This window comes from Dicentrarchus labrax, unplaced genomic scaffold, assembly GCF_905237075.1.
Source record: "Dicentrarchus labrax unplaced genomic scaffold, dlabrax2021, whole genome shotgun sequence".
Classification (NCBI taxonomy): Eukaryota; Metazoa; Chordata; class Actinopteri; family Moronidae; genus Dicentrarchus; species Dicentrarchus labrax.
The window spans coordinates 22,502,305-22,517,289 of NW_026136714.1; the positions used below are offsets into that span (position 1 = coordinate 22,502,305).

General features: G+C 40.3%; 1 protein-coding gene across 1 annotated transcript in view; it reads right to left on the bottom strand.

The window, feature by feature from the left end:
- Window positions 1–2,255: 2,255 nt before the first annotated feature.
- Window positions 2,256–14,985, bottom strand: part of galnt9 (polypeptide N-acetylgalactosaminyltransferase 9) — a 92,590-nt gene continuing 79,860 nt past the window's right edge. Inside the window, exons 8-11 of the mRNA XM_051423602.1 lie at window positions 13,746–13,883; window positions 11,881–11,976; window positions 3,516–3,683; window positions 2,256–3,309 (exon numbers count right to left, since the gene is read on the bottom strand). Of these exons, the coding sequence (XP_051279562.1) occupies window positions 3,163–3,309; window positions 3,516–3,683; window positions 11,881–11,976; window positions 13,746–13,883 (549 nt within the window). The 3' untranslated portion in view covers window positions 2,256–3,162. The remainder of the gene's footprint in view (window positions 3,310–3,515; window positions 3,684–11,880; window positions 11,977–13,745; window positions 13,884–14,985) is intronic.

Consider the following 14,985-nt stretch of genomic DNA (forward strand, 5'->3'; position numbering starts at 1 on the left):
CATGAGCTGAACTTCAAGTGATAATCCACCCAAAATCTGTCACTCATGCTTTGCTTCTTCACACAGATGCAGAGGCATTATGTTTTGTTGCATATTCTACAAAGGGTGTTTGATACTTTAAAGTCCTGATTTTGGGTACTACTACCCCGATGGCAAAAGTAATAACCATCAATTCAAATAATTATTAAGGAATTACACATACATTGACACAAACCACCTAATATAAATACAGCTAAACCACATTCAGTACAGTAGCTCTCACTCTGTGCTGTGGAGCCCGGTGTAAATCGACTCAGCAGGCAAGCCTCTGTGGCACAGACCTGTAACCCACTGGATCCATTCATTCTATCAGGTGGGGTACCATTATTCTGCGGGTGTTAAGTCCAGGGAAACCCATATTGCTAGAATAATAATTTCTCGGTTCAAACTATTTCCTGACATGGGGTCCGTGAGACATTGCCCTGGCGGTGTGTTTGTAAACCTTGTCAGAGACCGGAATAAGATATTACCTTGGGAGGGCTGAAGCAGTCTTCGTTTAGAGGACACACAGATGATGCATTGCTTATGTGAAATGATTAGAGGCAAAGAAGCATGACATAGTGGCAAGTACAGGCAATCTCTCAGGGTAAACCAGCTGGAAACCAAATTAAAATGAGCCTTTGGAACATGCAGGTTGCATAGCATGGCCAACCACAGTAAAAGGACTTTTCACTTTCCATTGGGTCCTAAAATGCTCAGTATATCAGGGCTTGAGGATGGAGGAGAAATAAATTGGACACACAAGGAAGCCTCTTGTGAATGCAACAAATGTATTCAGTGCTTTCAAGGTAGAGAGCACTTTTAAGCTTAAGCCCTGCTGTATATGATGTCTGTGTTAAAGGAAAAGAATTTTCACATCTTGTTCTCACGCCAAATAATAATAATAAAAAAGTGTTATCAATTGCTCCCCTTAGTTATTGTTGCTGTATCAGCACATACACAGTTAACTTTAAGCCCTTCATTTCTTAACTTAAATGACAACTAACACAGTCAGATTTGATCAGCTCTAGCTACAGCAACCAGATAATGTTAATTCCATAAAGTGGTTAAAATCCCTGCTCACTTGAGAATCCTGTAAATATGCACTTGATGGCTACATACATGATACCGGACTATGACTGAGGCTAAACATATATTGCATCCTCAGTAGCTGATGATCCATGTAAAATACATGGTAATAAATTAACAGTATTGTTCTCGTATCGCAGTGTACAGCTAGGTAGTCCTAAGTATGATAAGAAAAAATGCCAAATCAGACTTTTTTCATTGTAACATAACCCAATTTGGTTGCATAGCTGATAGACTTGTTGGTATTTTTCTACCAAAAGAGAAAAGAGATACTAAAGTTAGCACATTGATAGCATCCAGGACAAGCATCCACACAGTGGGAAAATACTTACACAGTGGATGTGAAAGTTGTGAATGAGTTTTTGTTGTTTTTGAACATAACCTGTAGCCCCACAAACTGATAGAGTTAATTAATGATAGTATATACTAGTAGTAGGGTAGTAGGTAGTAAGCTCGACACGCTAACAATTACAGCATACATAAAAACTTTGTTTAAAAGTTTTTAGTTTGCTTTTGTGTTTTTTGGTTTAGAAACAAAATATAACAATGCAAGTCAATTCAAAGCTTGACAGCCTTGCCGTGCTTTGTTACACTCGCCAAGCAATGACTTCACTTTCTGGGGGGGGCACCAGTGAGGAACCTGTCAATTGGTGTAGTAAATTTATCATAATGCATGTCAATAAAAGTAACCAACTACATAAAAAAAAGATTGTGTGTTAAACATGATTAGATATTTAAGCAAAAAGCATGTCAGACACTTTAAAGTCATTCTTTCTAAACGGACACATTTCTGGCCAGACATGAGAACAACTGAACAAGTAAAGAAGTTTCTTTCTGGGTAAAATAATTGGAAAGCTTTCTGTGCTTTCTGCAGACCCGTTATCCAGTGGGCGGGTTGGAACAATCACAGTACACAGAGCCAGAAACCTGATGGAGGCTTGAGGTGGTTGTAAGTGCGGGCAAAACAAAAGACAGGCAATCGTTCTGGCGCTGTTAGCAACTGCCTTTACAACACTACAAAAGAAGATCTGTAGTTTTTATGTAAGACACAGCCAAGTACACACGGGGAGCAAAAGTTGACATTGAATTCTTTGAACTGACGACAGCGGTGATATAAACACTTGGGAAGAGAAAGACGAAGCGGCGTCTCATCATAAAAATGATTTTATTATCCTAATTGTTATCAGAGGACGGATATCAATTTTTCACTTTTTACAATATATTACTATCATTAGACTGTTTTATACATTGTTTTATATATTAATAATTCTCAAATAATTTTGTACATGCTTTTGGGACTGACATTCCCTGGTCAGATTAAGCAGAAAAATGAGAAAAAAGGCACATGATTGCTCCTGTCCACAGTGAGCAATACAGTCCAAAGAAACAAAGAGCTGTAGTAGTTTGTGTGAGTGCAGGTGAAAGGCCTCCCTGTCAGATGATGGGCAGCCTCGAAGCCTGTTACATGTCTTGTCAGGGCAGCGCAATATGACTAAAGCAATTTTCCAAATCACAACCCAAAATAACCATTTTGATGTGGCAATTGACAGTAATCATATCTTTTGATTTGCTCAGATGCACTCAGGAAAAAGAAAACACACACACACACACACACACACACACACACACACACACACACACACACACACACACACACACACACGCTTTCTCACCTCCAAAGATCTGATAGTTTAGTTTACAGTAGAAACAAAAGAGTTGCTAGGATCTTGAACCACCTTCAGGGGCTGCACTCAGGTGTCTCTCTGTTCTGTTTCTCTGTTCTATACATGTCGCTGAATGTCAGAAATGTGGGCCATTTCAAACAGTGCAGCTTGCCGTAAGGTCTCTGTGAACGCACAGCTCAGTGGAACACTTGAATTGATCATATTCTTCTTTAAGACTAAGTGTCGAGAAGCTCTGTGGCCTGAGGGAAGCTTAGTGTGCAGTACAGTCTGTTTGTGTGAAATACCACACACTAGCATCACCAGTCCTCGCTCTCCTCTGAACTGTCCCAACATTTGAAATCCAACTGTGACTTGAAAAACTGCCCAGGCTTCAATGCCTGGGATGCTTAATCCAGTTTCGTATCATCCATTTCTGACCAGAGCATCTCTGGACCACCAGGCGAAGGCCGAAGTTGGCATCTTTAGACATCTCTACCTCTAAGCATCGACCAGTGTCCCTACTGATGATTGGACCATTCTGCAAAAAACAAAACAAAAAAAACATGACCAAATTTGCACGATAACCTAAGACAAAACAGATGGTTGCAACAACAAGAGCTCATTCATAGAATAACGATGGCAGTTATAATCTGTTCAGTAACATATGCATCACCATCCATTTTATTGCATTTGGTGTCTGAAGTGTTGCAATGGCGATCAAAAGATCATGTATTTTCTTTTTACCTGTGTAAAGTCCCAAAGCCTCTGGGAAATCCTTGAAATGGCGTCGCATTTTTTCAGTCTGGGAGTACGTCCTCTGCCATCATCAACGAGGCATTTTGTGTCAGGCAGGAAGGTGGTCGACCCCAGGGGCCCTAGCTGGAGAAGGCCCTCGGTAGAGTAGCGGGCGAGCTGCAACACCGAAATAGCCAATGTGTTAAACTGCAAGACACACGCACGGTTGCAGCAATCATAGCTTCAACAATGGCAGACTGCGTGACAGGAACCTACATAACACATAACGTTACTGACTCTAAGAAAATCCATGCTGAATATAAGGGAAAACACATTATATACCATCAAAATGTGTTCTTTCAGCTTCCTTTGTCATTTTAACAGCTTGCTCAAGAAAATAGAAGTTTATTTTAATTATTCACAGCCCATATCTTACACATGTTAACCCTCTGTTTTGCTAGGTGTCTGTCGTCTGCCCGTCACCTATACATATTTATACTGAAAACAATACAATGCTGAATTTATAGTTCAGTACATTTAAAAGACCAGTGTGTAGGAATTGGTGACATCTAGTGGTGTCGTTACAGACGATGCCCTCGCTTCAGTAAGTACATTTAGTTTAAGTTAAGGTGTGGCTGTCTCACTCTAAGGTCTATCACTCTTTCACTCTATCTATTTCTAGTGGGCTGTTTGGTGCAATTTTATAAAGCTGTTTTCACTGAAATTATACATTTCTATGGCATAATACTTGATATAATATATAATATTATATAATTTTGTCTTTCACCTTAACCGTTTATTTTATTAGACTTCAGTGCAAGACTGTCCCTCCTTATTACATGTAGTCTTGTTTTCAGTGTACAGCACTGCACAGAAACCAGAGTGCACAGCTTGTTAATGCCAAAATATTTCCCCAAACCAAAACTTGATCCGTCACTGTTTAATCCGCCACATGAAAGGCTCTGTAACGATAAGTATCTATTACGTAAGGATACAGTAGAGATACCATTTATTATTTATGGGAGTGATCCTCTCTGAAAAACGAGATACTAAAGATAGGGGGGTCTTTGGTACGACAGCAGCCCTACTTTGAGGGGGACAAATACATGAATGTCACACACCACACACACACACACACACACACACACACACACACACACACACACACACACACACACACAGCCTTCTGTTAAAGCACAGGGAAGGTAGCTATATGTTATTCACAGTCCTGGAAGAATCAGTGTAACAGAATGCCTCTGAATCCAGACTGCTAAAAAAAGACGACTTATAAAAAAATGTGTCTTCCAATGCTTATTGATGCAAAAATATACTCTATCCTTTTGTGTCCAAATGTTACTTTGTTACAGATTGTCTGAGGGTTTGACTGAGAAAATGAGATGAAATATAAGCACATTTTTGAGCCCAATGCAAAAGCTGTTTCTTGTAGCTACCATCTCTTCACACCTGTCAATGAATCTGTTGAAACTTCAAATGTAATAGTTTGAAAAACTTATTAATGTGGTCATACACAGATAGTCCCTGTTCAAGTACTCAGTTAATTTTAGTAAAGAAATCTGTCCAACAATATAACTTTGTTTGAGTGGAGACTTTTGGAGCTGCAGTAAGTGGCCTGTGTGGGTGTTGCTCCTTGTGAGAAGAGCGAATGCAGGTGGTTTTTGAAAGAGCCACTTGGAACAAATAAGAAAACAATGAAGCACCACTTTATATGTCACTCGAGGTTGCTCAGGGCTGCTGATAAAGATAATTCTTTGGACTAAGGAATGTCAGACATTTACATAAACATATTTCAAACTCTCAGTCTAATGCAAAACACATAATGCCTTGAACTTTTCTCAAAGGTCATTATTACAGACAGTTTGATTAAGAATTCTTCATGGAATTTTGTACTGCTGTCTTGGGTCTTTGTGGGTTATAAGGCTCTAAGCTGATTTATCCATGGTGTAAACTATGACTGGGCACAAGGAAACCCCCGTATAATCCCTGCTAATACCTGTTTACAGCTCAGTCTTGCAGCCTTTTATACGCTAATACATTTAAAACGGGACCATAACAAATAATTAACGTGAGGAAATGATTCTGCCAAGCCAATTAACCTGTGCCTCATGCAGCAACATTAGACGCTCCATTGCCTTCGCGCCGTACCTCGGGAAAGTTTTGCAGCTACTTTTTGGAGGTCAGGCTAATCACAAGTTACTTAATTAGCTCATTAACGGTGCAACACCGTGACAATATAAATATAAGTGGAGTGGAGTGTTTGTACATTGTATCGGGTTGTAATCTCCACATTTCTACCTTTGCTGTACCTTGCTCCACCATGACATTATGAGAAAGTTAATTCTACAGATTATGGCAAACGTCTTAAAAAGGGCTTGGCATGGGGCCTCGGCTCTGGGCCCAGCACAGGTCCTCTCAATACAGGACTATGGTCTGGCATGGGAATCTGAGTGAGGTTCCAACCTCTACACAAACCCCTGAAGGACAGACTTAAGAGGCCCCATTGCATAAGCAGCACAGATGGTGTCCATCAGCACCACGCGTACCCAAGTGCTCCGCACATAGCTGGGATTCCTTGTGGGAGGAAACCCAGTCTGAGAGCCCTAAGCAGTGTTTGTCTCAGAATCACAACAGCAAACTAAATACTTAATGCAAATGTGCAGCAATAATGCTTAAAAAGTACTTTATTGAAACACTCATTTGATCTGGTTGAAGAGGGGACGTTAGTTAAGCAGTCTATCTATAAATGAATATAGTTGATCCCAAAATTGTAAATGGACTGTACACCAGGCCGCTTCAAAATAACCACACACACCTCTATACACATCAGACGGGTAGGTATTCTGCCTGTTTATGCAGAACGCTGGATTAACGGGGCACATTAATCCTGTCACAGCCTCCTTTCAGGCTTTTTTATTTTTACCACTATTGCGTTCCGTGTTTTCTTGTAGATATGCTCGTCAACAGAAAGGAAGGAAGAAAAAAAGATGCATCATTTACTTTTAAGAGACTACTGCTTGGTGTGTTTATGTGTGAATATGAGCAGTGATGCAGGCTTTGTAGCTCCTCTGCCATGCAGGGGCATCGGACAAAGGTGAGACATTATCCGTGATTTAGATTTCCACTGGGAGAGCCAGCAGAGAGAGACTCATTCGTCAGAACTACAATAAAGATTTATTCTGGCCAATTATATTTTTTTATAAGTAAAAGGAGCAATGGTAAAAAGGAATGCAAAATCACAGTCTCCCACAAAATTAAATTCTGTCTGCTCACAGTAATGTCGGTCATCACTGTAATCTAATGATACAAAGGCACAAAATTCATTCATCATACATTTGTTTGTGTCCCCAAGGGATCAGTATTAAAAGAGTCAGTGAAGCTTTACATTACTGGACCTCAGTGAGCTCTTGCTTTATAGAGAGAAGAGGCTGGCCTTTTTATAAAAACTCCCTCATAAGACAAATAATGAACATGTCACTCAGGGAAGTGGTTAGGAAAGGTGGAAAATGTAAGAAAAGTGATGCATGAATAGCATTTGCATGATTTGTTTTCAGGGTTATCTTTTGTTCCAAAGCATAAAAGGAAAATAAGCACAAAAACAGGACAGGCTCCCACCCACCATGCCATTTGTCCTGGTATCTATTCAAGTAAATTATTATGCTGAGCACACGGCAGCTGTGACTGCATATTCATGCACTCTCACCTGGGAGTGGCCCAGTTTTCCCACTGAGCAGCTCAGAGCTGTTGGTGATGCCTTGCTCAATTGTACAGGCACGGCACTACCATCCACCTTTTGCTTCCTCTGGCTGATGAACAGTTTCTAAGCCTAGCATTCCGATGTCATGCAGTGTTATTAAGCCAGTGAAAACCTTGAAATAGATTTTACCTAATCATGAAGCACTGTGAAGATTTGGTTCATTGCAGTATTATACTCCCAAGAGCCATATATTCTGTGCTCTTTTACTGTTAAATAAAGAAATAATACAGATACCCAATGAGGCTTGCAAAATACACTTTGTAATTTGGTCATTCTCTGTTTTAAACCAGTATGTCCATGACTAACTGCACTCATTAATGTGAATCCTCAAGCCCACGGGTCTCTCAGATTTTGTTTTATAAAAAGGACAAAATGCATCACTCTCCCTGTTAACCTATATGGAAACTTGAATTATTTCAATTAATTTAGAGATTAATGGAGATTTTTTTTTGTGTTCAGGTCTTCACATAACTTTTGAGGGTTTTGAGGTTGAGTTGTTTATTTACACAGGTTCAAATCAAACAAATGACAAATAATGAAAATTAATGAACAGGGAGATGAAAATTTCCTAAATAAATAATAATTAAATAATAATTTCCTAAATAATGTAGGACAAATTCATATAGTCAAAATACGCATATAGTCTTCTCAAAATATGCTTTGTAGGACTTTAAGGAAGATGTGATTTTAACTGGCCCCACTGTATATGACTGAGAAGAGATATTTGGGAAGATGAAGATTAAATGACTGTATGGAGTCTGTATGGACCGTAAGAGTGAATCTGTGAATAAGTTTAAAAAGGATCTGGAAATTTCAATCTCCTACTTGCTTTTATATACATCTTGTATATACAGTGGGTACGGAAAGTATTCAGACCCCTTTAAATTTTTCACTCTTTGTTTCATTGCAGCCATTTGCTAAAATCAAAAAAGCTCATTTTATTTCTCATTAATGTACACTCAGCACCCCATCTTGACAGAAAAAAAACAGAAATGTAGAAATGTTTGCAAATTTATTAAAAAAGAAAAACTGAAATATCACATGGTCATAAGTATTCAGACCCTTTGCTCAGTATTGAGTAGAAGCACCCTTTTGAGCTACTATAGCCAGTCTTCTTGGGAATGATGCAACAAGTTTTTCACACCTGGATTTGGGGATCCTCTGTCATTCTTCCTTGCAGATCCTCTCCAGTTCTGTCAGGTTGGATGGTGAACTTTGGTGGACAGCCATTTTCAGATCTCTCCAGAGATGCTCAATTGGGTTTAGGTCAGGGCTCTGGCTGGGCCAGTCAAGAATGGTCACAGAGTTGTTCCGAAGCCACTCCTTTGTTATTTTAGCTGTGTGCTTAGGGTCATTGTCTTGTTGGAAGGTAAACCTTCGGCCCAGTCTGAGGTCCTGAGCACTCTGGAAGAGGTTTTCTTCCAGGATCTCTCTGTACTTGGCCGCATTCATCTTTCCTTCAATTGCAACCAGTCGTCCTGTCCCTGCAGCTGAAAAACATCCTCATAGCCTGATGCTGCCACCACCATGTTTCAATGTTGGGATTGTATTGGGCAGGTGATGAGCAGTGCCTGGTTTTCTCCACACATACCGCTTAAAATTAACGCCAAAAAGTTCAATCTTGGTCTCATCAGACCAGAGAATCTTATTTCTCATAGTCTGGGAGTCCTTCATGTGTTTTTTGGCAAACTCTATGCGGGCTTTCATATGTCTTGCACTGAGGAGAGGCTTCCGTCGGGCCACTCTGCCATAAAGCCCCGACTGGTGGAGGGCTGCAGTGATAGTTGACTTTGTGGAACTTTCTCCCATCTCCCTACTGCATCTCTGGAGCTCAGCCACAGTGATCTTTGGGTTCTTCTTTACCTCTCTCACCAAGGCTCTTCTCCCACGATTGCTCAGTTTGGCTGGACGGTCAGGTCTAGGAAGAGTTCTGGTCGTCCCAAACTTCTTCCATTTAAGGATTATGGAGGCCACTGTGCTCTTAGGAACCTTGAGTGCTGCAGAATTTTTTTTGTAACCTTGGCCAGATCTGTGCCTTGCTACAATTCTGTCTCTGAGCTCCTTGGGCAGTTCCTTCGACCTCATGATTCTCATTTGCTCTGACATGCACTGTGAGCTGTAAGGTCTTATATAGACAGGTGTGTGCCTTTCCTAATCAAGTCCAATCAGTTTAATTAAACACAGCTAGACTCCAATGAAGGAGCAGGACCATCTCAAGGAGGATCAGAAGAAATGGACAGCATGTGAGTTAAATATGAGTGTCACAGCAAAGGGTCTGAATACTTATGACCATGTGATATTTCAGTTTTTCTTTTTTAATAAATTTGCAAAAATTTCTACATTTCTGTTTTTTTCTGTCAAGATGGGGTGCTGAGTGTACATTAATGAGAAATAAAATGAACTTTTTTGATTTTAGCAAATGGCTGCAATGAAACAAAGAGTGAAAATTTTAAAGGGGTCTGAATACTTTCCGTACCCACTGGAAAAGTCCATCTTCAGAAAACATATCATAGATAGTAAGAAGTTGAGTTCCAGAAAAACAATATGGGGTGCAAGTATTGAAGTGGGTTGCAATGTAACAAGTGTTTTTGGATAGATAGATTGAAGAATACAAAAGGGCCCAAAGGCATTCTTTGTCCACAAAATAAATAGCTTTCTATCTGGTTACCTTTTTACTCACACACTCTACAGTATGTGTTTCCTCTACAACTCAAGTTCCCACTGATTATGATTCAGAGAAATGATGTCTATATTTAAATGCATTTCACATTAAATCCAGATACAGGATATTGTCGACACTGCTGTAATTGAGCGTGCTGAGAGATGTTTTCACATTTATGACAAGAGCTAATTAAATAAGGCAGGATGCTAGAGGAAGGTCTCTGAATGAATAAAAGAGAGATATAATTTCATATGACAGCTGCAAATGGATTACTTTACACCAGAGGTGGAATTAAGTCTTTGTTTTACAAGTCCAAAGCAAATCTCAAGTCTTTGCACTCAAGTCCCAAGTTTTGACCGGCAAGTCTAAAGTCCTAAACTTTGAGTTTCAAGTCATAGAAATGAGTCCGAATGCAAACAAAACCAAATAATCTTTGGTACAAAACTGGTGCTCAGTAAGGTAATGTTAGTTTTCCATGGTTCTCTCTTGCAACATGATTGGATGATGTCAGATTGGTTTAAACAAAGTGGAATTAAGTGTCGACCTGCTGGGAATGAATGGAAATTAGTTGTTTTAGGAAATTGTTACGTGACACACTTTTTTAAAATAGACAAATAACTTTTTAATCTTTGGGCTTGGGGGAAGGTGTCCATTCTTTTCAAATTAAAAGGCTCAAGTCCAAGTGAAGTCACAAGTCACTAGTCACAGGTGTTAAAGTCCAAGTCGAGAGGCAAGTCTTTCTTGATTTTGTCAGGTCAGTCTAAAGTCATTGAATTTGTGACTTGAGTCTGACTGGAGTCCAACTCATGTGCCTAGAGGCCATGCATCTGCTATACATATACTGTATATATGAACCACTTGATAAATGAAGACCCATCCCCAGGACATCCTTCAGCTTTATAACATGAAAAGATTTTAGAACCTTAACAAAGATATTGATAAAACAAAAGTTGGGACCTCTTAGCTAATGCTAATAAAAACTCTTTTAAATGATACAATCGTAACATTTTGCACCTGGACCTCCTGAAATTAAATCTAATTGAGACTTTTTTAAATGCATGGCAAATTTGTTTCCAGCACATATCACTTGCATTTCTTTCTTTTATTCTGGTTTGTTTCCTTCTTTATTTATTATTCAATAATTAAACCCACACAGGTTTAGTGGATGTGTCATGTTAAGACCAAACTTGATCATTATCTTCCTGAAACTCCTGTCTTATTTTTGTTTTAGTTCCACTCAACTGTGAACAGCTTGCGGGTGTGTGGGGCCTTCGTTCATGAGTATCCTGACGAACATCTTCTGTAGTTTATTCAACCAGAACACTTGCTGAAGTAGATGTGCGTCCTGATTGAATCCACACACCAGTTTATTTCAATTTATGTAGCTCTCAAATGTGTTTTTATAATTAGTTTGGCTAGCAATTTATTGTAACTACTTCGCTGGTGATTTGGGTTATAATATTATAATCTGGCCTCAGTGTGTCTAATGTGTGTCATAGCTGTTCACTCAAAAGCTTCAGTGGAGATGTGTGCGGGGGTCTATAGTTCTGGTAAATGAGAAGCAATCAGGCAACATATTTCTCTCTAAAGCGCTGTTGCTACCACCACTGCTACTACCACTAAATTCTATGGTGCTTGAGAAGGAGAGTAATTACACCACATCATCCTGAGGAGAGTCCTCAAGTGTTAAAATGCAGAATAAGTTGATCTGTAAATCTAAGAATGAGTATTTACATTTGCCAGGAGGGCAATACATAAACACACACACACACACACACACACACACACACACACACTTGTAATGTTACTTTGGAAGAATCCACACACTACACTGACTGACAGCCTAATTGCATTATTCACTGACTGCCTGATGAACATGGTTGCTTAATGAATACAGCAGTGAACATGGACACACTAACAGTTCACGGGACTGGTCTGACCTGGGAGGACATGCCGTGGCAGGGGTAGAGGATGGCTTTGTCGTCGTCCTCAGAGCCCTGGTCCAGGCAGTAGCCACTAGCTTTGCTGTTCCTCACCTGAAAGAGAACACAGGAGGCACTGGTATTCAATAAATGTTTGAATTATTAAAGAAAAGATTATGGTAGGAGTTGAGAAGAGACAAGAGAGAAGGATCTCGTATGGTAGATGGCAGTTGCGAGACCATCAGGATTAAAGGTTGTTCCTACAAAGGATTTAACAGGAGGAGTTTGACATTTTTGGAAAGATTCTCATTCGACTTGCCAAGAGTTAAATGAAAAGATTCACCACTCTCCTGCCTGTTCCTTAAATACTTTATGAAGCTGAAGCCTACCAGCACCTCTTAAGCTCACTAATTAACACATTTTATTTCATGTTTTTAGGAAGCCAAGCCAAGAAATACTCCCCCCCCGCAAAAAGCTGCAACTTGTTGTTTTTTTCACTTAGGTTTTTGGGTGAATGAAACAAACAAGATATAACATGTTAATTAGTGGTAGGTAGATTTTGTTACCTTTGGCTAGCTCTTTCTCCCTGTTTACAGTCTTATGCTAAGCTACGCTAACTGTCTCCTGGCTGCAGATTTCAATCTTCCCATCTGTCAGTGAGAAAGTAAGTATATTTCCCAAAATGTTGCAGTCTTGCATTGATCATAAAATGGACAATAATTGTCACAGTTCTAGTTTCTGTCATCAGCCTTAGGGGTGTCAGTTGGTTAGAAACCTGCCTTATTCTTTGCTAAGATCTACTGGATCCATTGTGACTTGTTCACACAGCAGAGTCTTATATCATCACAAATTGATGACCTGGCCATGATAGGATATCATCATGCAGTGACCAGTCCCAGTTCTGTCTCTCCCTCCAGGCCTCCAGATGGTGGTGTGCATTGAGCGTGAGCTTCACTTCAGTGTGATTTGAATGCGTACGGCTTCATTTCCAGGTTGTGACATATCTATCATGTGCTGTTGTCAGGGAAGGTTCCACTCGGCTGGTCTGGTCAGCATGGCCTAGCGCGGTGCTGATGCTCAGTGACAGATGAGACTCACTTCTGCTGCAGCGGCTGTGTGGCAACACAAGGCTTGTCGACAGATCTGAAATAGTGCCACTTAAGTGGCTGCCGCTCTGAGGCATCCATTAGCTGGGTGCCAGAGCCAAAACAGACGGCAGGGGAAACAAAGAGGGGAGTAAATTCACGCAGCTTTGATGAATCTAGAGGTTAATTTTAATGTATTCCAGCATTTTGCATTTGCAGAGCATATTGATTTTCCTCTGTTTTCCATTGTTGCAGTTGATATAACGAAAAAAATTGTGTGTTTGAGAAAACCTCCAAATAGTGTCTGAGTCTGGAGTGTGTTACATTTTTCAACCTGTTCTAATCCTGTTTTCTTCCCCCACTGTGCTGAGTGTGCAACCAAGCCCAAAACAATCAAGTTGGAATGGAAAACTAATAAGTGTTTAATTAAAACTCATTCTGAGGAAATTGCATCTTATCCTGTGTGGTGATGCTGTAGAAATGATACCTTTACCTTACTGGCTACAGTGAAAGCATATTTATTTAAGCATAATCTTTGATGTGGATGGTTAGGATTTTTGTACAGACTAAAGCAGATCTCATATACCTGCTTACATCTGTGCTGCAGAAAAACATTTCTAAAGAAAATATCCTGATAATGCACAACTCAAATTAAGTTCTCACACATTTTCTGTGTTTCTCATCTGTGGGACTAGTTCCAGTGTGTGCATCCTCTTTAAAGCACAGCTCTGTAACAGAATTATAAAAATTAAGATGCAGAGTTTTGCCAGTAATCATTTTAGCAAGTATCTTTCTCACCTCGCCGTATGTGATTGTGTTGTTGTAGATCCGCATCTCCGGGTAGACGTGTTCAAGGTACCAGCGGAAACTCCGACATTGCAGCCTCTTCCTTAGGGCCAGGCGCTCCGAGACATCCCCAAAATCTACCCCCGGGTTCTGTCAACAAATGGTGCAAAAATGAGACAGAGAAAAAAAAAAAAGACTCTTAGCCAGCGGGCACTTTACTTAAGAACCAAGTGAGAGTACTAGATGCTGGAGAAATAGAATACGCAAGACTGTTGAGGTGCTGAGAGGATGCAACAAGCGTTTAGTTAAGAGATGGATAGATGCGCCTGTCATGTGGGATCTTCATTGTTCTTTCATTAGACATGATCTGTGCTGAGCAAATTCTAATCAGCTGCTTAATTATGAGCCCTCACGGCCCTGCCTGCATTATGGAGGTGGCTTCACGGATTGATTAGGGGAATGCCTAATAGCTTCCCTGCCTGGCACAGAGGCCTGATCCTGACACACACACCAAGTCCATATCAGTATGTGCCATACAGTGCACTAAATGCACATGAATATGCAAATAAACACACATTCTGTATAGCCATAGAAAATATACACAACATGCATATAAAAGGACAATGGCTTTCCCATAGAAAATGATGGAAGGCACGCACGCACACACACACACACACACACACACACACACACACACACACACCGTTGTTTTACTACCAGTGTTTACAGGCAAATCCTCCCCATCAGTTCCCCCTAACTGTTGGAGTCTACAGCCAGCTGCTGAACTTGCTTTTCCACATCTGTTAATAATGAATTCTAGCTGGAAAAGTCCACTTTTTTCTACCATAAAGTGACACTAACAAATGCATTCAATTTCACTGAGATGTTGTTTAGTATTTGGACTTGGGGCTGGCCACTGTGGTGAATCATAAAGCCTTCCCCCACCAAAGTAATTGTGCTCTCAGTGGGTACCTCAGACAATAACAAGAATCTATGATTGTGTGTATGGGCGGATTTGAAGGGAGGGAGGAAGGGGGGTAGATGGAATAATCGTAGTGTTAGGTCTTTGTACTGTACACAAAATAACTCTGCGCCACAGGACAGCTGGGGTAATAACGTGCCATACCACTGTGTTTGTAATTACACTGGAGAGGGGATGTGTCCTGATTGGCTAGTTTGTCAGTGCTGCCCTCCCCCTTACACAACATGCCCTCCATGCTGCGTGCGCGCACACACACACACACACACACAC